The 22,513-nt window shown below is 58.4% G+C and overlaps 1 protein-coding gene across 2 annotated transcripts in view; it reads left to right on the top strand.

Annotated features, from left to right (window-relative positions):
- The window catches only part of LONP2 (lon peptidase 2, peroxisomal), a 40,399-nt gene that overhangs the window by 12,182 nt on the left and 5,704 nt on the right, over nt 1-22,513 (top strand). The window contains exons 5-12 of one of the 2 annotated variants that reach the window (XM_036346429.1): nt 696-862; nt 2,104-2,198; nt 2,631-2,889; nt 6,377-6,518; nt 7,639-7,789; nt 9,678-9,804; nt 12,638-12,771; nt 21,585-21,730. In XM_036346429.1, the coding sequence (XP_036202322.1) occupies nt 696-862; nt 2,104-2,198; nt 2,631-2,889; nt 6,377-6,518; nt 7,639-7,789; nt 9,678-9,804; nt 12,638-12,771; nt 21,585-21,730 (1,221 nt within the window). The remainder of the gene's footprint in view (nt 1-695; nt 863-2,103; nt 2,199-2,630; nt 2,890-6,376; nt 6,519-7,638; nt 7,790-9,677; nt 9,805-12,637; nt 12,772-21,584; nt 21,731-22,513) is intronic. The other variant, XM_036346430.1, reaches the window with a different exon arrangement.

Here is a 22,513-nt window from a genome sequence, read left to right as displayed (position 1 = left end):
GCCCATGATTCTCTCTCATCATGGATGTTTCTCTCTCTCTCTCCCTCTCCGTTACTCTCTTTAAAACTCAATAAAAACATTAAAAAGGGGGGGATGATATACCAAGCCGTTTTCTTTTTTTGCCAAATATTGTGTGTTTTCTATACTTTGAAAATTAGCGGAAGCCTGCTGTAGGTTGAACTCTTTTTCGGGGCGTGATGTTAAAAACAGGCGAGGACTGGTCCGGACGCTGGGCCAGGGCTTGGCTGATGTTTCAATTTGCATTTAGTCAGACTTCACCTTCCATCTTCTCAGCCTTGCGTCCTCATCCTCCGAGTGGGAAGACAGCAACTGCATTTCCCCAGAGAGCTTTTTACTTGACTCAACACCACCATTTTCTCTCTTTTAAAAAATTTCATCTTTATTGTTGAAAGTATCGCAGATGGCCCCTTCTTTTCCCCACTGACCCCCTCACCCCCCCCCCCCCCCATCGATTTGTGATCCCTTCACTATCACACATGACACTCCATGGAGGGTAGGCCCGGCTGCAGGCAGCCTCGAGCGGCTGGTTCACGGTGGTGTGCGGGCAGGAGGGAGGGGAGCGTGGGAGTGGGGCCTCCCCTGGGGGGCCTGCGGGAGCAGCAGTCGCGGACGCTGAGCAGGAGGGAGAGGAGCCCTGGTGCTGATGCCGCTCCCTCGCCCGCCCTCGGCCTCAGGTGATCGCCATCCGCCCCATGCGGAGGGTCACGCACGTCCCCGGCGCCTTGGAGGAGGAGGAGGAGGAGGAGGAGGACAGCGACGACGTGGTCCTGCTGGAGCGGAAGGTGCGCACGTCCAGCATGCCCGAGCCGGCCCGCCGCGTCTGCCTCAAGGAGGTCAAGAGGTGAGCGCCACGCCTGCCCGCGCGCTGGCCCCGTTCACAAGGGAGGCCCGTGCAGCCTCCCCAGCTGGACGCCGAGCCGCTCGCTGTGTGGCTCAGTGGATAGAGCGTTGGCCTACGGACTGAATGGTCCCAGGTTCAATTCTGGTCAAGGGCACAGGCCCAGGTTGTGGGCTCCATCCCCAGTGGGGGGCGTGCAGGAGGCAGCCGATCCATGATTCTCTCTCATCATTGGTGTTTCTCTCTCTCTCCCTCTCCCTTCCTCTCTGAAATCAATAAAAAATATATTTTAAAAAATGATAATTCTCTATAATAAAAGCCCAGTGACCGAACGGCAGAATGACCAGAACGACCGGTCGACCAGTCCTGTGATGTGCACTGACCACCAGGGGGCAGACACTCAGTGCAGGAGCTGCCCCTGGTGGTCAGTGAGCTCCCACAGAGGGCCGATCCCCGCAGGCTACGCCCACCCCCACGAATCCTGTGCACTGGACCTTTAGTAAGAAAAATAAGAGAAAATACATAATTGCGGTGTAACACATGGTGAGGCACTTAGATCTTACCCTGAGGAGGACCTGGTGGTGCCACCTGAGGCCCCGGGGGTCCTTACGCTGACCAGGCCGCGTTTTCAGGGCAGAGTCAGACGCGGGGTCCCCACCCCTCCCCCCAGCATGCGGGTGTTGCTTTAATTTTGTAACGTTCCTTCAGAGCAAAAGAAATGTGTCGTTAGCCAGATTTTAAAAAGACTTTTTCAGATTTATTTAACAAATACAGGGTGTTCCCCCCAAAATGTACATACACTGTAACGCTGATAGCTCAGTTTTGAAACTGAAATGTATTTTTTTAAAAAGATGTATCTTTATTGATGTCAGAGAGGAAGGGAGAGGGAAAGAGAGAGAGAAACATCCATGATGAGAGAGAATCATTGATTGGCTGCCTCCTGCAAGTCCCCCACTGGGGATCAAGCCCGCAACCCAGGCATGTGCCCTTGACTGGAATTGAACCTGGGACCCATCAGTCCGCAGGCCGACGCTCTATCCACTGAGCCAGACCAGCTAGGGCAAAAACTGAAATGTATTTTAATAAACACTGCCTTTATAATTATTCAAAGTGCGTGTGTACATCTTTTGGGACGCCCTGTATATATGATATGTCTGACCAAGCCATGGAGGTCAGCGTGGTTTTTCTGTGTTAATGGAATTCTTTATTCTTGAACACGTTTGCTATGTATTCTTTCTCCACAGACTCAAAAAAATGCCTCAGTCGATGCCGGAATATGCTCTGACCAGAAACTACTTAGAGCTCATGGTGGAGCTGCCCTGGAACAAGAGCACAACCGGTGAGCCCCCGCCCAGCCCGCTGTGTGCCTGCGGCGCGGCCACGCACCCCCCCAGCGCCCCGCGGAGCGGCCTGCTCTCACCTTCGCGCCGTGCAGGTCGGCCGCAGACTGAGCCTGTGTCACCACGGTCACGGGCTTCCCGAGAGTCCCTGGGCCTGATTGAGAGAAGGGGGTTCTGTGGTGGGTGAAATCTCGGTCGGGGGGCGGGGAGGGCTGCCCTCAGCTCCCGCCGCTGCAGGGCCCACTGCTCCTGGAGAAACTGAATCTTCTTAAGCAAAAGAAAGCCCAGTCCCAGGCTCCCCAGAGACTCACATAGAAGGAGGCAGCCATGCTCTCATCACTTCTAAGCTATTCGGGCTCCCGCCGGCCTGGGGAGGGGTTCCCACTGACGAATCCCAGGTGCCCAGACGCTCTCTGGGGGTGACCCGACAGACCGGCTGGACATCCGCGCGGCCCGCGTCCTCCTGGACAACGACCACTACGCCATGGAGAAGCTGAAGAAGCGGGTGCTGGAGTACCTGGCCGTGCGGCAGCTCAAGAACAACCTGAAGGGCCCCATCCTGTGCTTCGTGGGCCCCCCCGGGGTCGGGAAGACGAGTGTGGGGAGGTCCGTGGCCAAGACGCTGGGCCGTGAGTTCCACCGGATCGCGCTCGGAGGAGTGTGCGACCAGTCCGACATCCGGGGACACAGGTGGGTCTCCCCTCGCCCGCCTGTTCTTCTCCTTCGTCTCGGTTGGCGAGACCCCCCCAGAGCACAGCGCAGCGCCCCTCTCTTTCTGAAAGGGCTGTTTGGGATGAGGGGGAGGACGTGGAACCTCGCCGGAGGGCACCCTCCGCCCTGGGGTCTCCGTGGCGTGACTAGTGGTGACCAGGGGTGACTTGGTGTCGCTTTGGGCCAGTGGCGTTTCATAGATAAGGACCACACCCTGAGTCCAGCTTGGCCCCGCGGGAGGGGCCTGAGAGGCCCATGTGTCAGGTTGGCAGCTTAAACTGCTTTTAAGGAGGCTGGTCTGGGGGGGCTCAGTGGGTCAGAGAGGGGGACGTCTACAAGACGTTCAACAGTAAAGATGCATTTTCAGAAGAGAATGCTGGCTGACGGCAGGGTAAGAGGTATGAGGAGGAAGGTTAGGGTCACTGTGGGGCTGATCCTTGCGTTTTTGACACTTTTTCTATAAAAGTGCCTGCAAGTCTAAGACCTGAGTCTGGTCGATGTGACCGTGGGGTCAGACTGGGTGCTACGGTCACGTTCGGTCTGTTCTCTGTCGCTCAGGCTGGGAGGCGTCTAGGGAAACGTGAGCCGCGGGCGTGGGGTCCATGCCGTCGCGGCTGCAGGCCGGCTGCCGTCAGTGCGCGTGCGACGTGTTCAGGCTGCGGTGGGGCCTGCGCAGGAGCCTGACTCTGCAGCTAAACTGCAGCTGCCCAGCGTCCCGGCAGAGGCATGGAGCGGAGGGGAAGCTTCTGTCCTCAGACCAGCCCCGGGGGGTGGTTAAGGATGCCATTTTCCCTGGCGGCTTCGAGTCACAGCGACGGCCTGAGTGTGGGTGGGACTTGGTTGTGGGGGAGGGAATATGCTGCTTTTACATCATCTCCTTTTCCATTTGCCCATTGCCAAGGTCACTGGCCTTCGGCTGGGCCAGGAAACTTCAGGAACTTGCATGAAAGTCGTCCTTTTATTCTTTTTCTTGCTTGTTTGCAACTCTTCTGCATGAAAGGAGAGTCACTCCAAGACTTCAGTAGATGCAGTGGGGCAGGGAAGCCGTGTCAAGGACACGCTTGTCCCCTGGACTGTCCTGCCCTCGCCGCGCCACTAGAGGCTGCCGTTGGCTCGGTAGGAAGCTGGCTCCTGGGCCCAGGCTGGAGCCACGGAGGCTCTCACCGGCCGCGGTTCGCGCGCGCTCGGGGTTCTGTGTGATTCCTCCCTGTCATCCGTGGCCCCGTGTGCGTCGGCCTTGGATGGGAGCTGGAGAGCGACTGTGGGGTTGTCACGTGACATTAAAGTCACGGGCAGGTAACGCGTCCCGTTTCTTTCCGGCTGGAATTGCCGGCTCAGTGAGGCTTGGAAAGTGCCCCTCGGAGCCCGGCGAACGGGCAGCGCCCATCACACAGCTTTTGTTCCTATTTCACCTCTGGCTGCTCAGGGGCCGGTTCAGGTCCGCACGTGTCAGTGTGCTTTTCATAAAATCCAATCTGGTTTGTAAACTGTGCCCCATAGCCCTGTTCTCGCGTGATTACTCGTGGGGCAGAATTGTGGGGAAGGGTGTTTTCATGATGCCGTGGTGGGCAGCATGGGGGGCCTGGTTCTCAGCACGCCTCCTGGACATGGGCCGGGCCAGGGGTCGGCAAACTCGTTAGTCAACGGAGCCAAGTATCAACGGTACGACGACTGAAATTTCTTTTGAGAGCCAAATTTTTTAAACTTAAACTATATAGGTAGGTACATTGTTATTAACTTAATTAGGGTACTCCTAAGGCTTAGGAAGAGCCACACTCAGGGGGCCAAAGAGCCGCAGTTTGCCGACCACGGGGCTGGGCTCACCCTCCGCTGGAAGCTCCTGGCGCTGACAGGTAGCACCTGCGCGCACTGTGTCACGTGAAGACACTTCCTGTGTGACTGTCCTAAGAAAACGGAACCCGAAGGAAAGAAGAACTTGTTTTGTAAAAGAAGGTTGTGTTTTTGCCTGAAACACGGGAACTGAGCTCTCGGGTGCGGCCTGGATAGAGGCTGTGGTCCCTGCGGGGAGAGGCGCACAGCGTTGTCGGGCTCGGTCTGTGAGCTCTAAGCCTGATTCTCGGGCCCCTCACGGGCACGCCCTCCCTCGCCATCACCAACCAGGCGTGTGGTCCATTCACCACCAGGGCCACCGGCCCGTTTCCCCGAGGACTCACTGCCCGCCGGCCCTGGGGTCATCGCAGCCTGGAGAGGAGGTCACTTGAAAACCTGTGGGGAGCGGGAGGAGGGCGGGTGGGTTGCTGGTGAAAGGAGAGGCGGGGAGCCCAGTCCCGCCTGGGACAGAGCGCTGGTTGGGTGGGGAAGGGGAGGGGGCCACAGAGGAGAGACAGGATCAGCGCGACCTGGGTGGCGTGGGTGGGAGGAGCCCCCCACGGGACAGCTGGACCTTTGGGAGACGCCCTGAGCTTGGCATTCCAGTGTGGTCACGTGCTCCCAGGCGGGTTCGCGGCCTGTTTTCCCTGCCGCTGAGTAGGCCCCTGTTCTGCGGTTTAAAATAGCCGAGGACACAGAGCGGCTCTGTGCTCTCCCCTCCGCCTGCGGGCCCCTCCTCGTTCCCCAGGCCTGGGCTCCAGCCTGCGCCACAGCCTGGGGGTGTGAAGGGAGCTGCTAATGTTAGAAATTGACTGTAAGAGTGACCGAAGAGTTCAGCGATCGCGAGGTGGGAGATGGGGAGGAAAAAGCAAGGCTTGGTTTCATTTAGATCGTAGACGGGGCGAGCAGTAGTGACCTGACTAGACGCGAGGCCGCGATGAAACGGGGTGCCTTGCTGCGCAGTGACGCTCGCTGGCTTTCCCGAAAAGGGTCACACAGGCGACCCTCATTCTGACGTGGCAGAGCTGCCTGTGACATCGTTGCGCCTCCCAAAGCAGCGCTGGGCTGGGCTGTGCAAGGGAGCGTGCAGGGTGGGCAGTCCAGTCAGTGGCCAGGAGGGGTGGGTTTCCATGTGGATGCTCTTGACCCCAGGCCTCTGACTACCAGTAGTGACAGCTGCCTGCCTCTGAAATGGAGGAGTTTGGAGTTTTTCTTTTTGGGGGGCCAGGGGGTCTGCATTTTGAGTGGCTCCTCCCGCCGATTCTGACTTCCTCATGACGACGAGGAGGCTATACCAGCGTGTCCCTGTGCAGATGTCGTGCTGGGGGTGGGGTGGGTGGGGTGCCGGAGGGTGCGGCCTGGGGATTGAAGTCAGGGTTGGGGCATCTTGGAATCAGGAGTAAGAATCGTAACTGTGCGACTTAAGTGTAATGTTTTCAGTTTCACTAAGTGGCCAGCACAAGGTCCGTGGCTCCAGTCCCGTGGATGCTCGCACCAGACTTGGAGAAGAAGGGACCCGGTGACTCGGATGCTGTGGGCCTCTCAGGGCTTGGCTGCCTCCCGTGCTGGCTCCTGGGCTCCAGCGGCCCTGCTCCTGCCTCCGGCCACCCGGGACCCATTCGCTTGCTTCCCACAGGCGCACCTACGTGGGCAGCATGCCCGGCCGCATCATCAACGGCCTGAAGACGGTCGGGGTGAACAACCCGGTGTTCCTGTTGGACGAGGTGGACAAGCTGGGGAAGAGCCTGCAGGGCGACCCCGCCGCCGCTCTGCTCGAGGTGAGGCGGGCAAATCGCTGTCTGCGCCCCGCGCCCCGGCGAGACCAAGGGGACTCTCCGATCGTGTGCGTGTGCATATGTGCGTGTGTGCGTGCGTGGCGGGGCTTAGGCCCGGAACCAGGTCCGTGCAGACTGAAGTCGGAAGCAATTCGAGATGTAAATTAAAGTGTCTGAGAGAGCTTTCTTTTTCCAGGACTTCTCATTTTTTCCTAGTTTATTTGCATCAAAGAGTTCGTCAGAGCCTTGTGCCTGCCTTTTGCTTAGAGACCGCTAATTCTGCAAGGTTATTAGAAAGGCAGCCCGCCTCCCGCCAGGGCCCAGTCCTCTTCTGCGCTGTGGCTCTGCCGGCTCGTCCGTCCTCAGGGCACCGCTGTTTCACTTCCGTTTTGAACCCGTGTGCAGCGCGGTTTATCTCTGCTGATGCAGTGCAAGTGGCCACGCGTGGGCGGCCGGAGCACGAGGGCCGCTCGGAACCTTCTTTCGAGCCTCGTGCAGGCCGCTGCGCAGTCCCGGGGCCTCGGAGCATGAACACGACCAGGGCTCAGCGTCCCAGGAATCTAACTGCCCAGCTGTCTGACGTGCCCAGTTAACACGTCCCCGTTGACACTGACAACCTGCGCGTTAAGCGTCTGTCCTGTGCCGGGTCCGAGGCTGGCGGCCGGCGCGTCCTCACCAGCTCCTCTGGGCCCGCGTCCCCCTTTCACCGGAAACTCGTCCCAGACTCTCTGATAGCGTCTGAGGAGGAGCGTGCGCGTCGCCATGTCCCCTACGAATTCAGAACGCTGCGCACACTCCCTTTCTGCTCCCACGCGGCGGGAGAGGCGCCCCCCGAGGGCACTGGCTCTGCGGGCTGGTAGCTCAGTGCTGGCCGCCCGCGTCGCTGACATCGGTGGAGGGATAAGGCTGAAAGGGTCATTGGTGCTGCTGTGAGCTTTTATGTCTTCCAAAGTGTGACACAGCGTGTTTCTTCAGAGTGTGGGCGTGCGAGGGAGGGTGCAGGGCTCAGTGCTCCCCCCGGGCCTCCCCAACCAGCCACGCCGAGCAAAGCCAGGGCCTCGCTGCCGCGGCCGTATTCGTGCCCTGGAGCTGCCGCGACGGTTCCGTGTCGCCCTCCCCGCAGGTGCTGGATCCGGAGCAGAACCATAACTTCACGGACCACTATCTCAACGTGGCCTTCGACCTCTCCCAAGTCCTCTTCATCGCGACTGCCAACACCACGGCCACCATCCCGGCGGCCCTGCTGGACAGGATGGAGGTCATCCAGGTTCCAGGTACGGGGGCACAGGGCGGTGCCTGATGGGTGATTCTGCCTTGCCTCTCTGAGCGCAGCCCTTTGCCCTTGTGGAGCTGTGGGGTCTGCCCACATGTGACCTTCCCACGTCCGAGTCTCCGAGCGAACCTGCTCCTGTTTGACTCAGAGTCGGGAAGGCAGACATGCACTTGTTTGCTTTCACCCTGACAGATAAGGCATCTCGGCAATAAATTTTGCAGAGCAATTTCAGATGGAACTTGGCATGAAAGAATGATCCGTTTTTTAATGAAAAGACACTTTCCTTTGAAGCAATTTCTAAAATTACAGAAAAAAACAACTTTTTTCAAAGTAAGTCAAGAACAGAGCTTCACATGGTCAGTTTAGCCTCCTGTCCGTCATAGCTTGACGTTTCCTTCTCTGGGAAAGTGAGCACTCACTCCCGCTGAGCAAGAGCGGCAGCGAGGCGCTGAGCCGCTGAGCCGCTGAGCCGCACTCTGGCCGCGCTTTGGACCCCACGGGGTGGTCTGCCTGCGCCTTGTCATTGCAGCCGTCAATAGGCTTTGGGGTTTTTTTGCAAAAACTCCTTTAGTTACTAACAGTAAATAAATCTCAGTGTTTTCACCATCTTAACTGCTCAGAATCATTTCTCCCTGGGAGACATGTAATATCAGTGGGCATTTGTTAAAATGGAAATAGAGTGGAATCTAAACATATCTAAGTCTAAATATATCTAGATTCTCATATAAGCTCAGTGTGTATTTCATATCGATCTGAAATATAATTCTACCAAGTGGATGATCATTGGATTTCTTCGTTTTCTGTGAGTCCTGCCCGCTCCTATACTTAAAACAGGACATAGTTTTAAAGTAGGATGGAGTGAAATATCGCTTTGTGCATATTTGAGACTAAAACAAGTAAGTCACGTAACTAACTGCCTAGAACTCCAACTGAGGCAGACAGTCCGTAAGCCGCGAGTGTGGGGGCGGCCGTATGCTGGCTCCTCCTTCCTGCCGGCCCTTATTTCCTCTTCCTGCTCAACAGCTGTCTTCTCAGTTCATCTTTTTTTTTTTTAAATATATTTTATTGATTTTTTACAGAGAGGAAGGGAGAGGAATAGAGAGTTAGAAACATCGATGAGAGAGAAACATCGATCAGCTGCCTCCTGCACACCTCCCACCGGGGATGTGCCCGCAGCCCAGGTACATGCCCGTGACCGGAATCGAACCCGGGACCCCTCAGCCTGCTGGCCGGCGCTCTATCCACTGAGCCACACCAGTCTCTGCTCAGTTCATCTTTTTAATGTTTGCTTGTTCCATGGAGGGGGCAGTTAGTTTGGTGGGAACTTTTCTTACAGGTTTAAAGACAAAGTAAACCTATACTCATTGAGGCGTTTAAATAAGTAAGAGTGTACATCTTTTAAATGTGTCAGTTACGTATACAGCTCCGACCTGGAGGGGCAGCTTGGTTTGGGCGGTTTTGTTGCTAAAATTTATGCGCGGCTCCTCCCCTAGAACCCGCTGCTTCTTCAGTTCAGTCTTGTTGTGCTTTAAGTCTTTTCAGTTATGATTCAAATTATAGTAAAGGAAAGGGATGCGTTTCCTACTAAATAATAGAATAGAAACCCAGCTCTGAGCTGAGGAGGTAATTGCCTCCGAGCTCTCACGGAGAGATATTTTCCTCTTTGAGAGACAGATTTATTCAGAAGATTTCAAACGCTGTGCTTGGCAGATGTTTGTTTTGTTTGGGGAGAAGTTGGAGGTCTTAACAGTGGTTGATCGGAGAATAAGCATCCTTACTCTGATCAGAGGATCTCCTCCTCCTCCTCCGAGTGGAGGTCACGCTCCCATCCGTTCTAAAAAAGCGTGGCCCTGGGAGCCCGGGCCTGACTGACAGCGGCCCTCCTCCAGGGTACACGCAGGAGGAGAAGATCGAGATCGCCCACCGGCACCTGATCCCCAAGCAGCTGGACCAGCACGGGCTGACCCCGCAGCAGCTGCAGATCCCCCCGGCCACCACCCTGGGCATCATCACCAGGTCAGTCCACGGTCCGCGGCTCCTTTAACACTGGAGTCCGATGAAGCGACCGACCGCATCCGTTCCCGCCAGCGGGTCGCCAGCGAGCATCTCCATGATCCCTGGTTTGCACAGGCTCGGGATAGGCAGGAGCCCATCGGGGCAGCAGTGAGACATCTTCATAGCACAGGACTCCACTCGAGCCAGAATGGCCGCTTCCCCCCGGAGCCGTGTCAGGGGTTCCTCTGATAGGTTAGAACCCAACTCATGCAGGTACTGAGACGCGGCTTCCGGCCCGGATCTGAGAGCTCAGCCTCTTGCTGTGGAGCCGCCGCTTTCAGACTCCTGTCCTGAGTTATTTCCCATTTCCTCCCCTTTCTGAGAGGCTTGAGTCCTTAGTGTTCATCTTCAGGAATTGGCATGGAGCAGGAGAGAAGGGAGGGGCCTTCCCACGTTCGCTCCCGCGCTGAGGCCTCGGCTGGCAGCACAGGAGCTGCTGGGCGACTGCGTGGCCTGGTTTCCGGGCTGCGTGCCGAGTGGAAAGCGCGGCCTGTTGGGAATGCTGTCTGCAGTGGCCTCGCCATTCTCCTGGGTCTGCCTTGCGGACGGTTGCATCACCGCCCGCTGTGTGGCGTCTACAGGCAGTCCCCCCCCCCCCCCCCCCGGGAACCCCTCCTGGGAACCACGGTGGTTCGGGAGAAGCGGCTCCCTGTTCTGGGTTTTGGCCTAGCATTAGCCAGCTGGCGGCGTGGTGGCCTCCCTGGCCGCTGGGAGGGCGGTGTAAGTTCAGATCCAGCAGTGAGACCAGCTCTGACCTGGAGCTCCTTCTCTGAGCCGGGGGCCTGCTGCGTGGGTGACGCAGGAGAGTAAGCGAGGGATTTGTCGGCCAAGGTCTCCGCAGCGGCCCCATCAGAGCGCCGCCGGCCCCGGGGGGCGCTCCGGAGGAAACCGCCTGCTGACCGGCCGGCGGTGCTGTCCGAGGGAGAGTAGAGTCGCCGTGGCGTCTCTGGACCTGGATCGGGGCTGACGGGAAGTTACCACCGTCTTTCCCAGGTGTCGCCTGGGGAGCGAGGTCTTTCTCATCAGATGCCGTTCTGTGCGCACTGGGCGGTCGCAGGGAGCGTAGATGTCCCTGCCGGTCCCCGACGCCGTTCTGTGCGCACTGGGTGGCGGTCGCAGGGAGCGTAGATGTCCCTGCTGGTCCCGGACGCCGTTCTGTGCGCACTGGGTGGCGGTCGCAGGGAGCGTAGATGTCCCTGCTGGTCCCGGACGCCGTTCTGTGCGCACTGGGTGGCGGTCGCAGGGAGCGTAGATGTCCCTGCCTGGTCCCGGACGCCTTTTGTGCGCACTGGGTGGCGGTCGCAGGGAGCGTAGAGTCCCTGCGGTCCCCGACGCCGTCTGTGGCACTGGGTGGCGGTCGCAGGGAGCGTAGATGTCCTGCGGTCCCGACGCCGTTCTGTGCGCACTGGGTGGCGGTCGCAGGGAGCGTAGATGTCCCTGCCGGTCCCCGACGCCGTTCTGTGCGCACTGGGTGGCGGTCGCAGGGAGCGTAGATGTCCCTGCTGGTCCCCCGGCCACTGTAGCAAACTGGTTTTTTCGTCTCGCTGACCATCAGGACGTCAGCTTGTGTCCTCTCCGTGGCATCTGTGGCACCTCCATGACCAGGTCACTGAGGAGGAGACGGGCCGTTCTCAGGACCCAGCGACACTTCCTCTACAGGGTCAAAGGGCAAATAGGGGCGTGTCTGCTTCCTGCGGCCGGTGTCGCCTGGTGCTGTGCGCTGGCTCCGGTTCTGCTCTTGTTCAGAACGCCCACGTGAGCGGTTCCTTGTTGCCGTCCTGGGGGGTGTGGGCTCACCTGGCTCCCGCGGCCGGGTGTGCCGTCGGTGCGGCTCCCCGTCAGCTTCCTCAGTCCCTCTCCGCCTCGGATGCCCGTCGGGGGGCCGCACTGGGTCTGGGTGGTGGTTGTGTTGGTTGTTTACGGTAGACACCTCCCTGTTTCCTTACGAGGTTCTATGCAGGTGTAGAACGCGGGCTTGACCTGACAGCCTCCTGTCCTCGGTGGGAGTGCGTGTAGCCAGCAGCTTCTATGGGTCTTTTCTCGGGGCTAAAGCCTGCTTCCCTGCGTCTGGAATAGTCTGACTGCCACTCACATCCAGCTCCTTCCAGAAAACCGCACCGCAGGCCTCATGCTGCCCACACCCCCGAAGCCGGGCCAGAGTGGCTGGACTGTGCAGTGGTTTGTGCAGCGGCTCCCGGAATGGAAGCTGAACGTGGAGGTTGCCTGAGAGGCTCCGCTGAGGCCCTGGAGGGCGCCCGGAGGGTGGCTGCGCCGTCACGGAGCTCGCGGCCTCAGCGGCCTCCTCCGGGCTCACCGTCCCGGCAGGCGCGAGGTCTTTGTGCTCGATCGTTCTTGCTTTAGTGCAGGTGGAAGGTCTGGGGGTTTGGATTTTTTCAGCAATACTCGAAGTGTAATAAATGCGTCTAGATTTCTCTTAAGGTGACTGATTTTGTTGAAGAAAGCACGCACACATCCTCTCAGAGAGAAATGCCGTTTTACGTGCTGCCGACGTAACATTGAAGAACCAGCGATTCATTTGTAGCCCAGGGCAGTGTGTCAGGAGAATCTGTGTACAGGGAAAGGTGTGGCTGCAAAGACACCATTTCAGAAATGACGGGACTTTTATAAGGAATTTAAATGTGAGGGACTCCGTTCTCAAGAAAATGGAATGAGCGTTAGAATGTGCACTGCGGACGCCTGCGGTGTAACTGCCGGTCACTCTGTCTGCCGGGGGGGGGGGGGGGGGGGGGGGGGGGGGGCTGCAGCCCGAGCTAACCCTGTTCTCCGATGGCAGGTACACCCGGGAGGCGGGGGTGCGCTCCCTGGACAGGAAGCTGGGGGCCATCTGCCGAGCAGTAGCCGTGAAGGTCGCCGAAGGGCAGCACAGAGGAGCCAAGTTGGAGCGCACCGACGCGCTGGAGGCAGAAGGTGTGTGGCCCTCCGCGGGGGGGGGGGGGGGGGGGGGGGGGGGGGGCGGGGCGGGGCGTCCTGGGCGCTGGCTCATGCCTGGCAGCGCGTGCGGGAGGCAGACTGCCCTCGGGAGGGACTGCGCCGCCGGCTCTCCTTCAACAGACGGCACAGCGTCGGCCTCCTCCGCCCCTCACGCCATAAGCTGGTCACTGACGTTCTGCAGCGCACCAAGAGGAATACTGTATTTTGCTGATCCGACAGGGAAAAAGGTGTAATTTTGATTGATTTACAAAAAATAATAATAGTAGCCGAAACCAGTTTGGCTCAGTGGATAGAGCGTCGGCCTGCGGACTGAAAGGTCCCAGGTTCGATTCCGGTCAAGGGCATGTACCTGGCTTGCGGGCACATCCCCAGTGGGAGGTGTGCAGGAGGCAGCTGATCGATGTTTCTCTCTCATCGATGTTTCTAACTCTCTGTCTCTCTCCCTTCCTCTCTGTAATAAATCAGTAAAATATATTTAAAAATAATAGTAATAATAATAGTAATAATAATAGTAATTACCCTTTTCGCTCCAAGTGACTTTTTTAAAAGATCAGGTGCCTGGCTGGTATGGCTCAGTGGTGCAGCCTCAGTCCACGGACCAAAGGGTCACGGGGTTGAGTCTTGGTCGATGTTTCTCTCTCCCTCCCCCCCCCTCTCTCTCCCCCCACCCTTCCCTTTTCTCCCCCCTCTCTCCTTGCCACTTCCTCTAAAAATCAATGGAAAAAATATCCTTGGGCGAGGATTAACAGGAAAATAAAATTATGAAGTCAGGTCCTTATATCTGCACATGAGGATCTCTGCTGCCAAGAGTTAACCAATCAGATGCGACCTCATCACGCGGTGGCTGATAGGACGCAGCTGTTACATGGCCTGTATGTTGATGGTTCAGGACGGGGCGTTCAGAGGGACGGCTGCTGTGCTGACCGCTGTCATGTTTGTATTTGACCGTCTAGGGCTGTGGTTGGCAAATTGCAGCTCACGAGCCACGTGTGGCTCTTTGGCCCCTTGAGTGTGGCTCTTCCTAAGCCTTAGGAGTTACCTAATTAAGTTAATAACAATGTACCCACCTGTATAGTTTAAGTTTAAAAAATTTGGCTCTCAAAAGAAATTTCAATCATTGTACTGTTGGCATTTGGCTCTGTTGACTGATGAGTTTGCCGACCACTGGCCTGGGGGAGCAGGTCAGGGCCGCAGGCTGACAGCCGGAGGCTGCGTGTTGATCATTCTTGCGGCAGTCGGGTGAGAGTCTGCTTTAAGGCTCCAGCCCTGCAGGCTCTGACGTGCCGGTTCTGGGCTTTCCTTCGGGGTCGGGTTGCAGTGCAGTCTTTTGATGCTGACAGCTTAGAAGGCTGTTAGGACAGTACGCGCATCCACGCTGCCCACGGAGACGGGGCAGGTCTCTGTCCTCGGCAGAAATTGGTTTTCTCGCCCATTTTCTTTGATAGCAACACGATTTAAATGTCATTTAAATGATATAATGTGGAGCTGGCGATGGGAAAGAAAGGGAAGGGCTCTGTCACTGGAATTAACCAAAGGTGGACTTTTTTAGAACCCAGTTAACATCGTGGTTTGCTCCGTGGGCCGCTCCGTGGTTTGCTCCCTGGGCCGCTCCGTGGTTTGCTCCGTGGGCCGCTCCGTGGTTTGCTCCGTGGGCCTCTCCGTGGTTTGCTCCGTGGGCCGCTCCGTGGTTTTCTCCGTGGGCCGCTCCGTGGTTTGCTCCGTGGGCCGCTCCGTGGTTTTCTCCGTGGGCCGCTCCGTGGTTTGCTCCGTGGGCCGCTCCGTGGTTTGCTTCGTGGGCCGCTCCACGGGCTGCCCAGACGAGCTCTGGCAGTGGGCCTCGGAGGCAGGACCTGGATATCGCTCGCTCTCCTGGAGAGAGATGCGTTAGCTGCCCTGCCGTGCCACCGTCTTTCTGGAAAGGAACCCAGGCGTGTGGCTGAGGAGCCATGGCAGGTGGCGGGCTGGGGGTGAATGAACTTCCACCTCTTCCCTGTGTCTGTCCTGTTGCATTTAGCAGCAGTGTGGGCAGAAATGTAGCTGTCCCCAGAGCCCTCCTGGGCCCAGCGTGGTTCCCCTGGCCCGGCCGGGCCCTGGGTTCCTCCGCCCCACCCCCCTGGCGTTGGAGCGGGCAGTGCCCTGAGCGTGGGGTCCGGGAGGGGCCTTAGGCTCTGGCTGTTTGTCGCACAGATTTAGTGGCAGCCGACCCTGCACTCAGGGTGAGCGTGTGTGATCTGTGGGCGAGCCCTGCCCCAGGCTTTCCGCTCCCATTTCTTGCGAGCTCCTACCCATCCACTTCCTGTTCCCAGGCCGCGGCTGGCAGCTCTCGCAGCTATTAGCTGCTTTCTTATTCCTTTTGTTCTTGTGGGGTTTTCTTTTATTAAACTCCTTGTCGTTTTAATAGGATTTGGAGAGGAAGCTTTAAGATAAACGCATGTTCGGACCACCACTTTAACAATCTATTTTGTAAAAGGGCCCTGCGTGAGCGCAGCCTGTCCAGCATGCGGGGGGGGGGGGGGGGGGGTAAGAACTGTAAGCTTCCAGCTATAAGACGGGCCATGGAAGTGTGATGTGCAGCGTGGGGAACGTGGTTCACATGATCACTGTGTGGGCTCTAGACTTACCAGGGGGACCACTTCGTCAGGTAGAGAAATACTGTGCCCCTGAGGCTAACATAATCCTGTGTCGACTATAATCGAAAATAGATGTCAGCCCAGCCGGCGTGGCTCAGTGGTTAAGCATCAGCTCATGAGCCAGGAGGTCACGGTCTTTGACGTGCAGTCAGGGCACAGGCCCGGGCTCCATCCCCTGCTCCCCGGGGGCGCAGGAGGCAGCCGGACCATGATTCTCTCTCATCAGGGATGTTTCTCTCTCTCCCCCTCTCCCTTCCTCTCTGCAACCAATAAAAATATATTTAAATAAATAAATTTTAAAAATATTTCTGAGAGCCCGGAAAACAACAACATAAGCATGAGGCCCCGCTGCCGGCCAGCAGAGCATGACGAGCTGCCGCTGCGTGTCCCTGGCCCCTCTCTCCCCGGGCCCGTCCTCAGAAGCCCCCCTGCTCTCAGCACGCCCCCCTGCCCAGCCTCACGCCCCTGAGTGTGTCTTCCTGCTCTTGGCTGTGAAACCGTCCGGCGGAGTGTGAGCGAGTGCGTCTGGTTAACACGCCTTGAGAACTGCGCGCCGGGCGCTGATGGTGTTTTCGACGATGAACGTTCGGGGTTTGCTGTGGCAGGAGACTGGGTGGCGCAGGGCTCGCTGTTCACGTGGCCCATCGGCATGTTCCGAACAGGCCTGCGATCACCGTGGCTATTTAAAGAGAACCCAGAAATATCCAGGAACTTAGGCGGCCTGCGAGCTGCGAGAACACGCGGGGTTTCCTGGTAACATTTATTTGGTTATGTTTTCGAATCCATGATTCGCAGAAAAAATCCTACACGCTAGCGTAGTTAAGTGGGCTTGGGGGAGTCAGGACGTGACCGCGGCATCCAGATGAGTAAGCCATCAGGGGAACGCCTTGTCTCTGAGGAGCGTTTGGTTTTCGTTTTGATTGGAAGCATGTGGCCTCCGGGCAGTTTCCCTACTGTAAGGGCCCGCGAGCTGCTGTCAGTGCCTCTGCCCGGTGCTCTGACCTTGTGCTTGACCTCAGCCGAGCCAGCGGAGGATTCCACAGAAAAGCCCCTCTCGGGGTTCCGTGCCAAAGCTCCGGGGCTGCCTTCGTCACTGGACGCGTCTCCTCAAGAGATGAGCTGTCTAAGATTCCAGTATAAAATGAAGCGGTCGCTTTAGAAATGTCAGGCAGTGCATGCGGGAGTTATTTTTAATGATAAAAATGTTGCTGGACTTGGCGTGCCTGCCAGGAAGAGAAGTAACTTCAGGCCACAGACCTGGGGACAGGCGGGCGGCCCCTGGAGGAGCCTGGCTCTGTGTCTGTGCGGTCTGAGCTGCCGTGAAGCAGCAGAGAACAGGGGCGCACAGGCGGGGGGGTGGGGGGGAGTGGGGGGTAAGGGGGGATGGGATGGCCGAGCTGCTTTGGGGGACGAGTATTTACAGTTTGGGTCACTTCTGTACACGCGGGCAGTACCAGCAGCGCCGCTGGGTTCCTCTGTGTGTTGTTAGTGGATGCAGATCGCCCGGTCCTGGGCGTTCACTGGGTTGAAAGGTAAGAGTGTGTGGCTGAGTTTTTGTGTTCATTGTTGTTGTTTTATCAATTTCAGAGAGGAAGGGAGAGGGAGAGAGAGAAACACCAGTGTTGAGAGAGAATCACTGATGGGCTGCCTCCTGCACGCCCCCCACTGGGGATGGAGCCCACAACCTGGGCCTGGGCCCTGACTGGGAATCGAGCTGGGACCTCCTGGTTCATGGGTCGATGCTCAGCCACTGAGCCACGCCCCGGCCGGTGTGGCTGAGTTTTGTTCTGCTCCTTCCCTGCCCGCCCTGGGGCAGGACAGATGCTCTGCGTCTCCCCGGCCGCACACCTGGATGCCTGTGGGGCGTCAGGCCCGGGGCCTGTGCTCAGGTGCGCGGGCACCATGTACGCCCGTGGCATCCAGTCAGACTTTCCTCGGAAAACATCCTCAGCAAAGGCTTTGTACTGTTTCTCAGGACACAGAGCGTCTCGGTTATTATATTTTTTAAAATGTTTTTATTGATTTCAGAGAGGGAGAGAGTTAGAAAGAACAACGATGAGAATCTTGGATTGGCTGCCTCCTGCAGACCCCCCACTGGGGATGGAGCCCGTAATCCAGGCCTGTGCCCTTGACCGGAATCGAACCTGGGACCCTTCAGTCCACAGGCTGACGCTCTATCCGCTGAGCCACGCCAGCCAGGGCGTCTTGGATGTTTTTAAAATAATAGTATTTACCAGAGAAGCTACATTCAACTTGGTGACACTCAAGATGTTAGTTTCTTGTTCTCAGAGAAGTCACCTGAGAACTTGGTCCGGAAAAGAGGACAGGATCAACGCAAACCCAACACTGACTCCTGAGGTGTCTTGCATGTCATAAGCTGTTCACGTGTCACTCCAAGCAGCACGGAGGCCCGGGCTTGCTGTGCGGGTCTCAGGCCCACACTCAGGACAGCGAGGAACTCGCGGCGCGAGCGGGCACGTGGGACAGTGAGTTCTGTGGCACCGCACAGGCGGGCACTGGCAGGGAGGGTCATCGGGGACCAGCTCGAGGGCCGGCTCTGGCAGGTTTGTGGGGGTTTTTGCTTATTTAAAAGAAGGTTTTTATACATTTCGTTTTGATCAGTACAGCCCCCGTTTCCAAGCGGTGACATAGTTTGAGTCTAAGAAAGCCTTGGGTTGGGGTTAATGGTGGGGGAAGGGCCTGCGCTGCAGAAACAGGGAGAGGAGCCGTGGGGGCCTCGGGGGGCAGCTCAGTGAGACCCACAGCGAAGGAAGGCGCTTTGGCAACAAGGGAAGTGGCCTTTCTCCGTCAGCTGTTCCTGTGGGTTGTGTTGATGTTCTTGTTTGTTTTCTTTGGGGACATACGCGCCGTGTTCACTGTTTTTAGTGAAGCGAGGACGATGGGTGATGTTGTGTTGCTTGCTTCCAGTTACGTATAAAAGTCCTCCAACAGTTTAACCCAAATCTCGTATCTTCCCCCCGGGCTGGAGTTAGAACAAAACAGCCGTTTGTGTGTGCCCCTGAACCCCGACCGCAGGCCAGATGCGGGGCTGTTGGCTGTGGCCCGTCGCGCTGCCCAGAAGTCGGGCTGGCTTCCGAGGGAGGCCGCCTGCGGGGGCCGTGGCGGCCATCCCCGCGGTTGCGGTGTGGGGGCTGCATGCGAACGGCCTACGGAGCCCTCATGTTTACGCAGCGCGACTCCTGACCGTCGTGAATAGGCCGCTCCCGCCGACAGTGAGGATGGCTCGCATCGCCGTGCCCCACGATCGCAGCGGTTCCCGCCGATAGGAATCGCACTTGGTGACGTCGAGGTTGTTTTGTCGCCCCCAGAATAACGAAGAAAATATTGGCAGAAAGGACGTCAAAGACTCCCTTGCTGGTCTGAAGGTTTTTCTGGGCATTCGACCCACAGCCAGTTCCTTAAAAACAGTGAAAGTGCGCAGGGCAGCAGCCCGGCCGCCCCGACAGGAGCCGGTGTCCGCCGCAGTTCACGCTCCCTGGCTGGGAGCTGGTTTTCTGGAAAAGATGAGCCTGGAACTGACAGCACAGATGATGCCGGTGGAAACATTCGGGTTTTCCCGATTTGTTTTGCAGATACTTTTTCTCTTTCTGCCTTCCCAGGAGGGGCTCTCAGACACAGTGTATCCCGGGCCAGTGGCTCTGAGCACATGCTCTCTGTCCTGTAAGAATAATAGCCACTAACGTCTCAGCCCTCAGCCCACTTTTTACGTAGATTCAGCTTCGGAAAAAAACAAAACAACATAAAATCTCAGTCGTTTTTATAAATGCAGCCAGTCTTTCTCTTCACCTAAGCAGACTGGGTCCATGCGCACACGCTCGTGTGCCGGGTGCATGCATACAAGCTCGTATGCTGGATCCATGCGTACAAGCTCGTGTGCCGGGTGCATGTGTACACACTCGTGTGCCGGGTGCATGTGTACACACTCGTGTGCCGGGTGCATGTATACACACTCGTGCTGGAGAGTGAAGGTGTAGACCGTATTCCTCTCATGGGTTCACGCACAGCCTTTCTGCCAAGTAACTGTTAGTGGCCTAGTAACACTCCTCCCACTCCCGCCAGGCAGACAGCCCGCACCCCATCTGCAGGAGCCTGGTGGGATGCGATGCAACTTTCAAGAAAATTGTTAATCGGTTAGTAATAATTGTGTTACGTAATTAACGTTCACTGATGGAAAACGTTAAAAACTGAGTAACTTTTTGGCAGATCCAGGTCGTAATCAGTATTTGGGTGGCCTGCCTGTTGTCCGCAGGTGTAATGAGATGTGGGATAGCCAATTCCCGTCTGCCCAAGGCGCCGGGTGAAATGGGGCGGAGATTCGAGGTCACGTGTCTGGCTTTCATTTTACCCATGAGGACCCGGGCCAGTGTCTTACCCCGACGGTGCTCCATAAAAGTCAGTCTGGGCAGCAGCCCCTCCTCAGCCTGGAGCCCCTGGATTTCCCGAGATGTCACCCTCTGTCCTTCCTCCTCGCCTCCCTCGTGTAGCCCTCTGTCCCTGCTCCCCGGGGCCGGCTTGGGGCCTGCGCTCACTCACCTCGCGTCCCTTGCTCCGGGGAGGAAAGCGGTGGGAGGACCACGGGGTCCTGGCAGCGGCTGGGGAAGCCTCGCCCTTCCTCCGAGGAGGGGCAGCTGTGCAATATCCCTCCTGATGGCCCAGCCGCCGTGGGGCAGGCGCCACGGCCCCGTCCGCAGCCCCATCTGCTGTGCGCAGGGCGAGGGCCTTGCAGGCACTCAGGCGCTTGCCCACCTGCTACCCCAGGCTCCTCGGCCCAGGTGGGACCCACAGGCTGATGCCCCGGGAGAGGGAGGCGCCCGCAGGAGCCTCTGAGCCCGGCAGGGTCAGCTGCATGCGCCCTCCCTCCCGGCAGCCCCTCCTCCAGGGACAGTGGGGGGGGGGGGCGCGAGCAACTCAGGCTCCTCAGTTTAGTTTCCATCCCCTTCCTCTCAGCCTGTTTAAAGCTCTGGCCCTTTAAGGATGTGCTCAGAATACTCCGTGAAGAGGTTTTAGTGCCAGAATAGCGGCCTGTGCAGCGCAGCCTCCAGAATAGCGGCCTGTGCAGCGCAGCCTCCAGCCTGTTGCACCGTGTGAGCCTGTGGCCGCGCTGGGCTCTGGAGGGAAGGGCGTGGAGGGAGGCGGCGGAGCCTGGCGGCTGTGAGTCTCCTCTCCGGGCCGTGGACCCAGGACCAGCCTCGGTACCTGGAGCAGCACCCGGAGGCTCCGCGCCTCCCTCGCTGTCAGGCCCAGGCTGGTTTCCTGTCACTCTCTTAGGGGCCAGGCAGTGCTGTCTTGCTTTCAGTTAAACTTCTCTGCTTCCTGGTGGAGGGTCATCTTGTCAGATGACGACTCACTGTTGAGGAGCCCGGAGAAGGGCTGGGAGGGGAGGGTCAGCTCCCGCTGGAGGCGTGTGGAGCCCTGGCAGGTGGGGGGGCGTCTCAGAGCTGAGCTGTGTTTACGAAGGAGGCGCTGCTTCTGTGGGCTCCGTCGTTTTCAAGTTCACGTTCCTGTCGGGAGGCGGACGCCCGGTGGGACCTCTGAAGAGGGGCCTGGACCGTCCGGGGCCTGGTGACTAAGAATTGCACCAGGTCGGCTGCTGCATCGACTCTCCTGCTCTGAGGCCGGCGGCTGAACGGAGCCAGGCCTTGTTCTTGGCGTGAGAATCTAGAATCTAGTGTTTAAAGACGGGCAGGCCCGGCCGGTGGCTCCGTGGCTGAGCAGCGACCTAGGAACCAGGAGGTCACGGTTCGATTCCCGGTCAGGGCACAGGCCCAGGTTGTGGGCTTGATCCCCAGTCAGGGGGCGGGGAGGGACGTGCAGGAGGCAGTCGATCCATGATTCTCTCTCATCACGGATGTCTCTCTCTCTCTCCCTCTCCCTTCCTCTCTGAAATCAATAAAATATATTTAATAATAAAAAAAGACAGGCAGGGTAGCTGCCCTGTGCACACACGTTAATGGGGAGACAGACAACAATGTCCCGCTCAGGGGCTCCTGAGAGACCCCCCTCTACCCGAGTCCCGGACACTCGGTGGACTCCGAGCCTCGTCCACGGGGGCTGGCCCGTGGGTGCCGGGCTCTGCCGTCCGCTGGGCGCGCGCTCCAGCTGCGAGTGCGAGGGTTTCTGAGCAGCTGCCTCTCGCAGGTGGCAGAGAGCGCTCAGAGGACGTGGAGCCCCAGCCCATCGGTGACAGTGGCGCCGCCGGCCTGGCCCTCCCGCCCGAGATGCCGATTCTGATCGACCTCCACGCCCTCAAGGACATCCTCGGGCCCCCGATGTACGAGATGGAGGTGAGCACCTCTCTGGCGATGCCCTCCGCCTCCCCCCCGCCATCTGCTCTTCCCTGTGGGGCGGAGCCAGGAGCCTCCGTGCTGCCCTGTGATTCTCCAGAATCACGTTTACAATCAGCATTGCACCCCCTGAGCCCTGGGAAGGAGTCAGCGGCAGCGCCGGCCTCTACCCAGCTCAGCCCACAGCCCGCTGCTCCTGAGAAAGCGACCTTGTTTCCCGATGCGCTGGAGGGGCGGGGGGAGGGCGGTGTGCTCAGCGCGCTGACCCGGTGGCCTCTGTGGGTGGGAGATGCCGAGGCCCAGAGGGCCTGGGTCAGCGGGAGCCCCCCGCACCCTGGGCTTTTGTAGCTGGGACACGTTTGCCTAACGGGCTGGTCAGCGAGGCCCACGATCTCGGCATGGCACGTGGAGTTTGCAGTGGCAGGGAGGCCCCCCAGCGCCCAGGGAGGGGCCTGGGGTTCGGGGTCTGCGGCGGTAACAGCCAAGAGGAGGAGCCGGGACTTGCAGGGAGGCCCACTCCCTCAGTGTGGGTTCGAGGAGGCTCCCGCTTCCTGAAACAGCCCTGGCGGCGAGTGCTGGGATCGGGCACGTTACAGACACAGGCTGATAAGGTGGCCGACAGCCGAGACCGGCTGGCTCCCGGGAGACGGGAGTGTGAGATGTGCTCCTGGCTCCACGTCATCAGACACTGTTAGGTACACGGCTCCTGAGAAAGGCCCCGAGAGCTCGGCGTGTCCCGGCAGGAAGCCACGCACAGGCTGTGAGCGTGACGCCCGTCCTGTG

This window comes from Myotis myotis, unplaced genomic scaffold (assembly GCF_014108235.1).
Source record: "Myotis myotis isolate mMyoMyo1 unplaced genomic scaffold, mMyoMyo1.p scaffold_m19_p_19, whole genome shotgun sequence".
Lineage (NCBI taxonomy): Eukaryota > Metazoa > Chordata > Mammalia > Chiroptera > Vespertilionidae > Myotis > Myotis myotis.
This window is presented reverse-complemented; position numbering and strand designations above follow the sequence as displayed.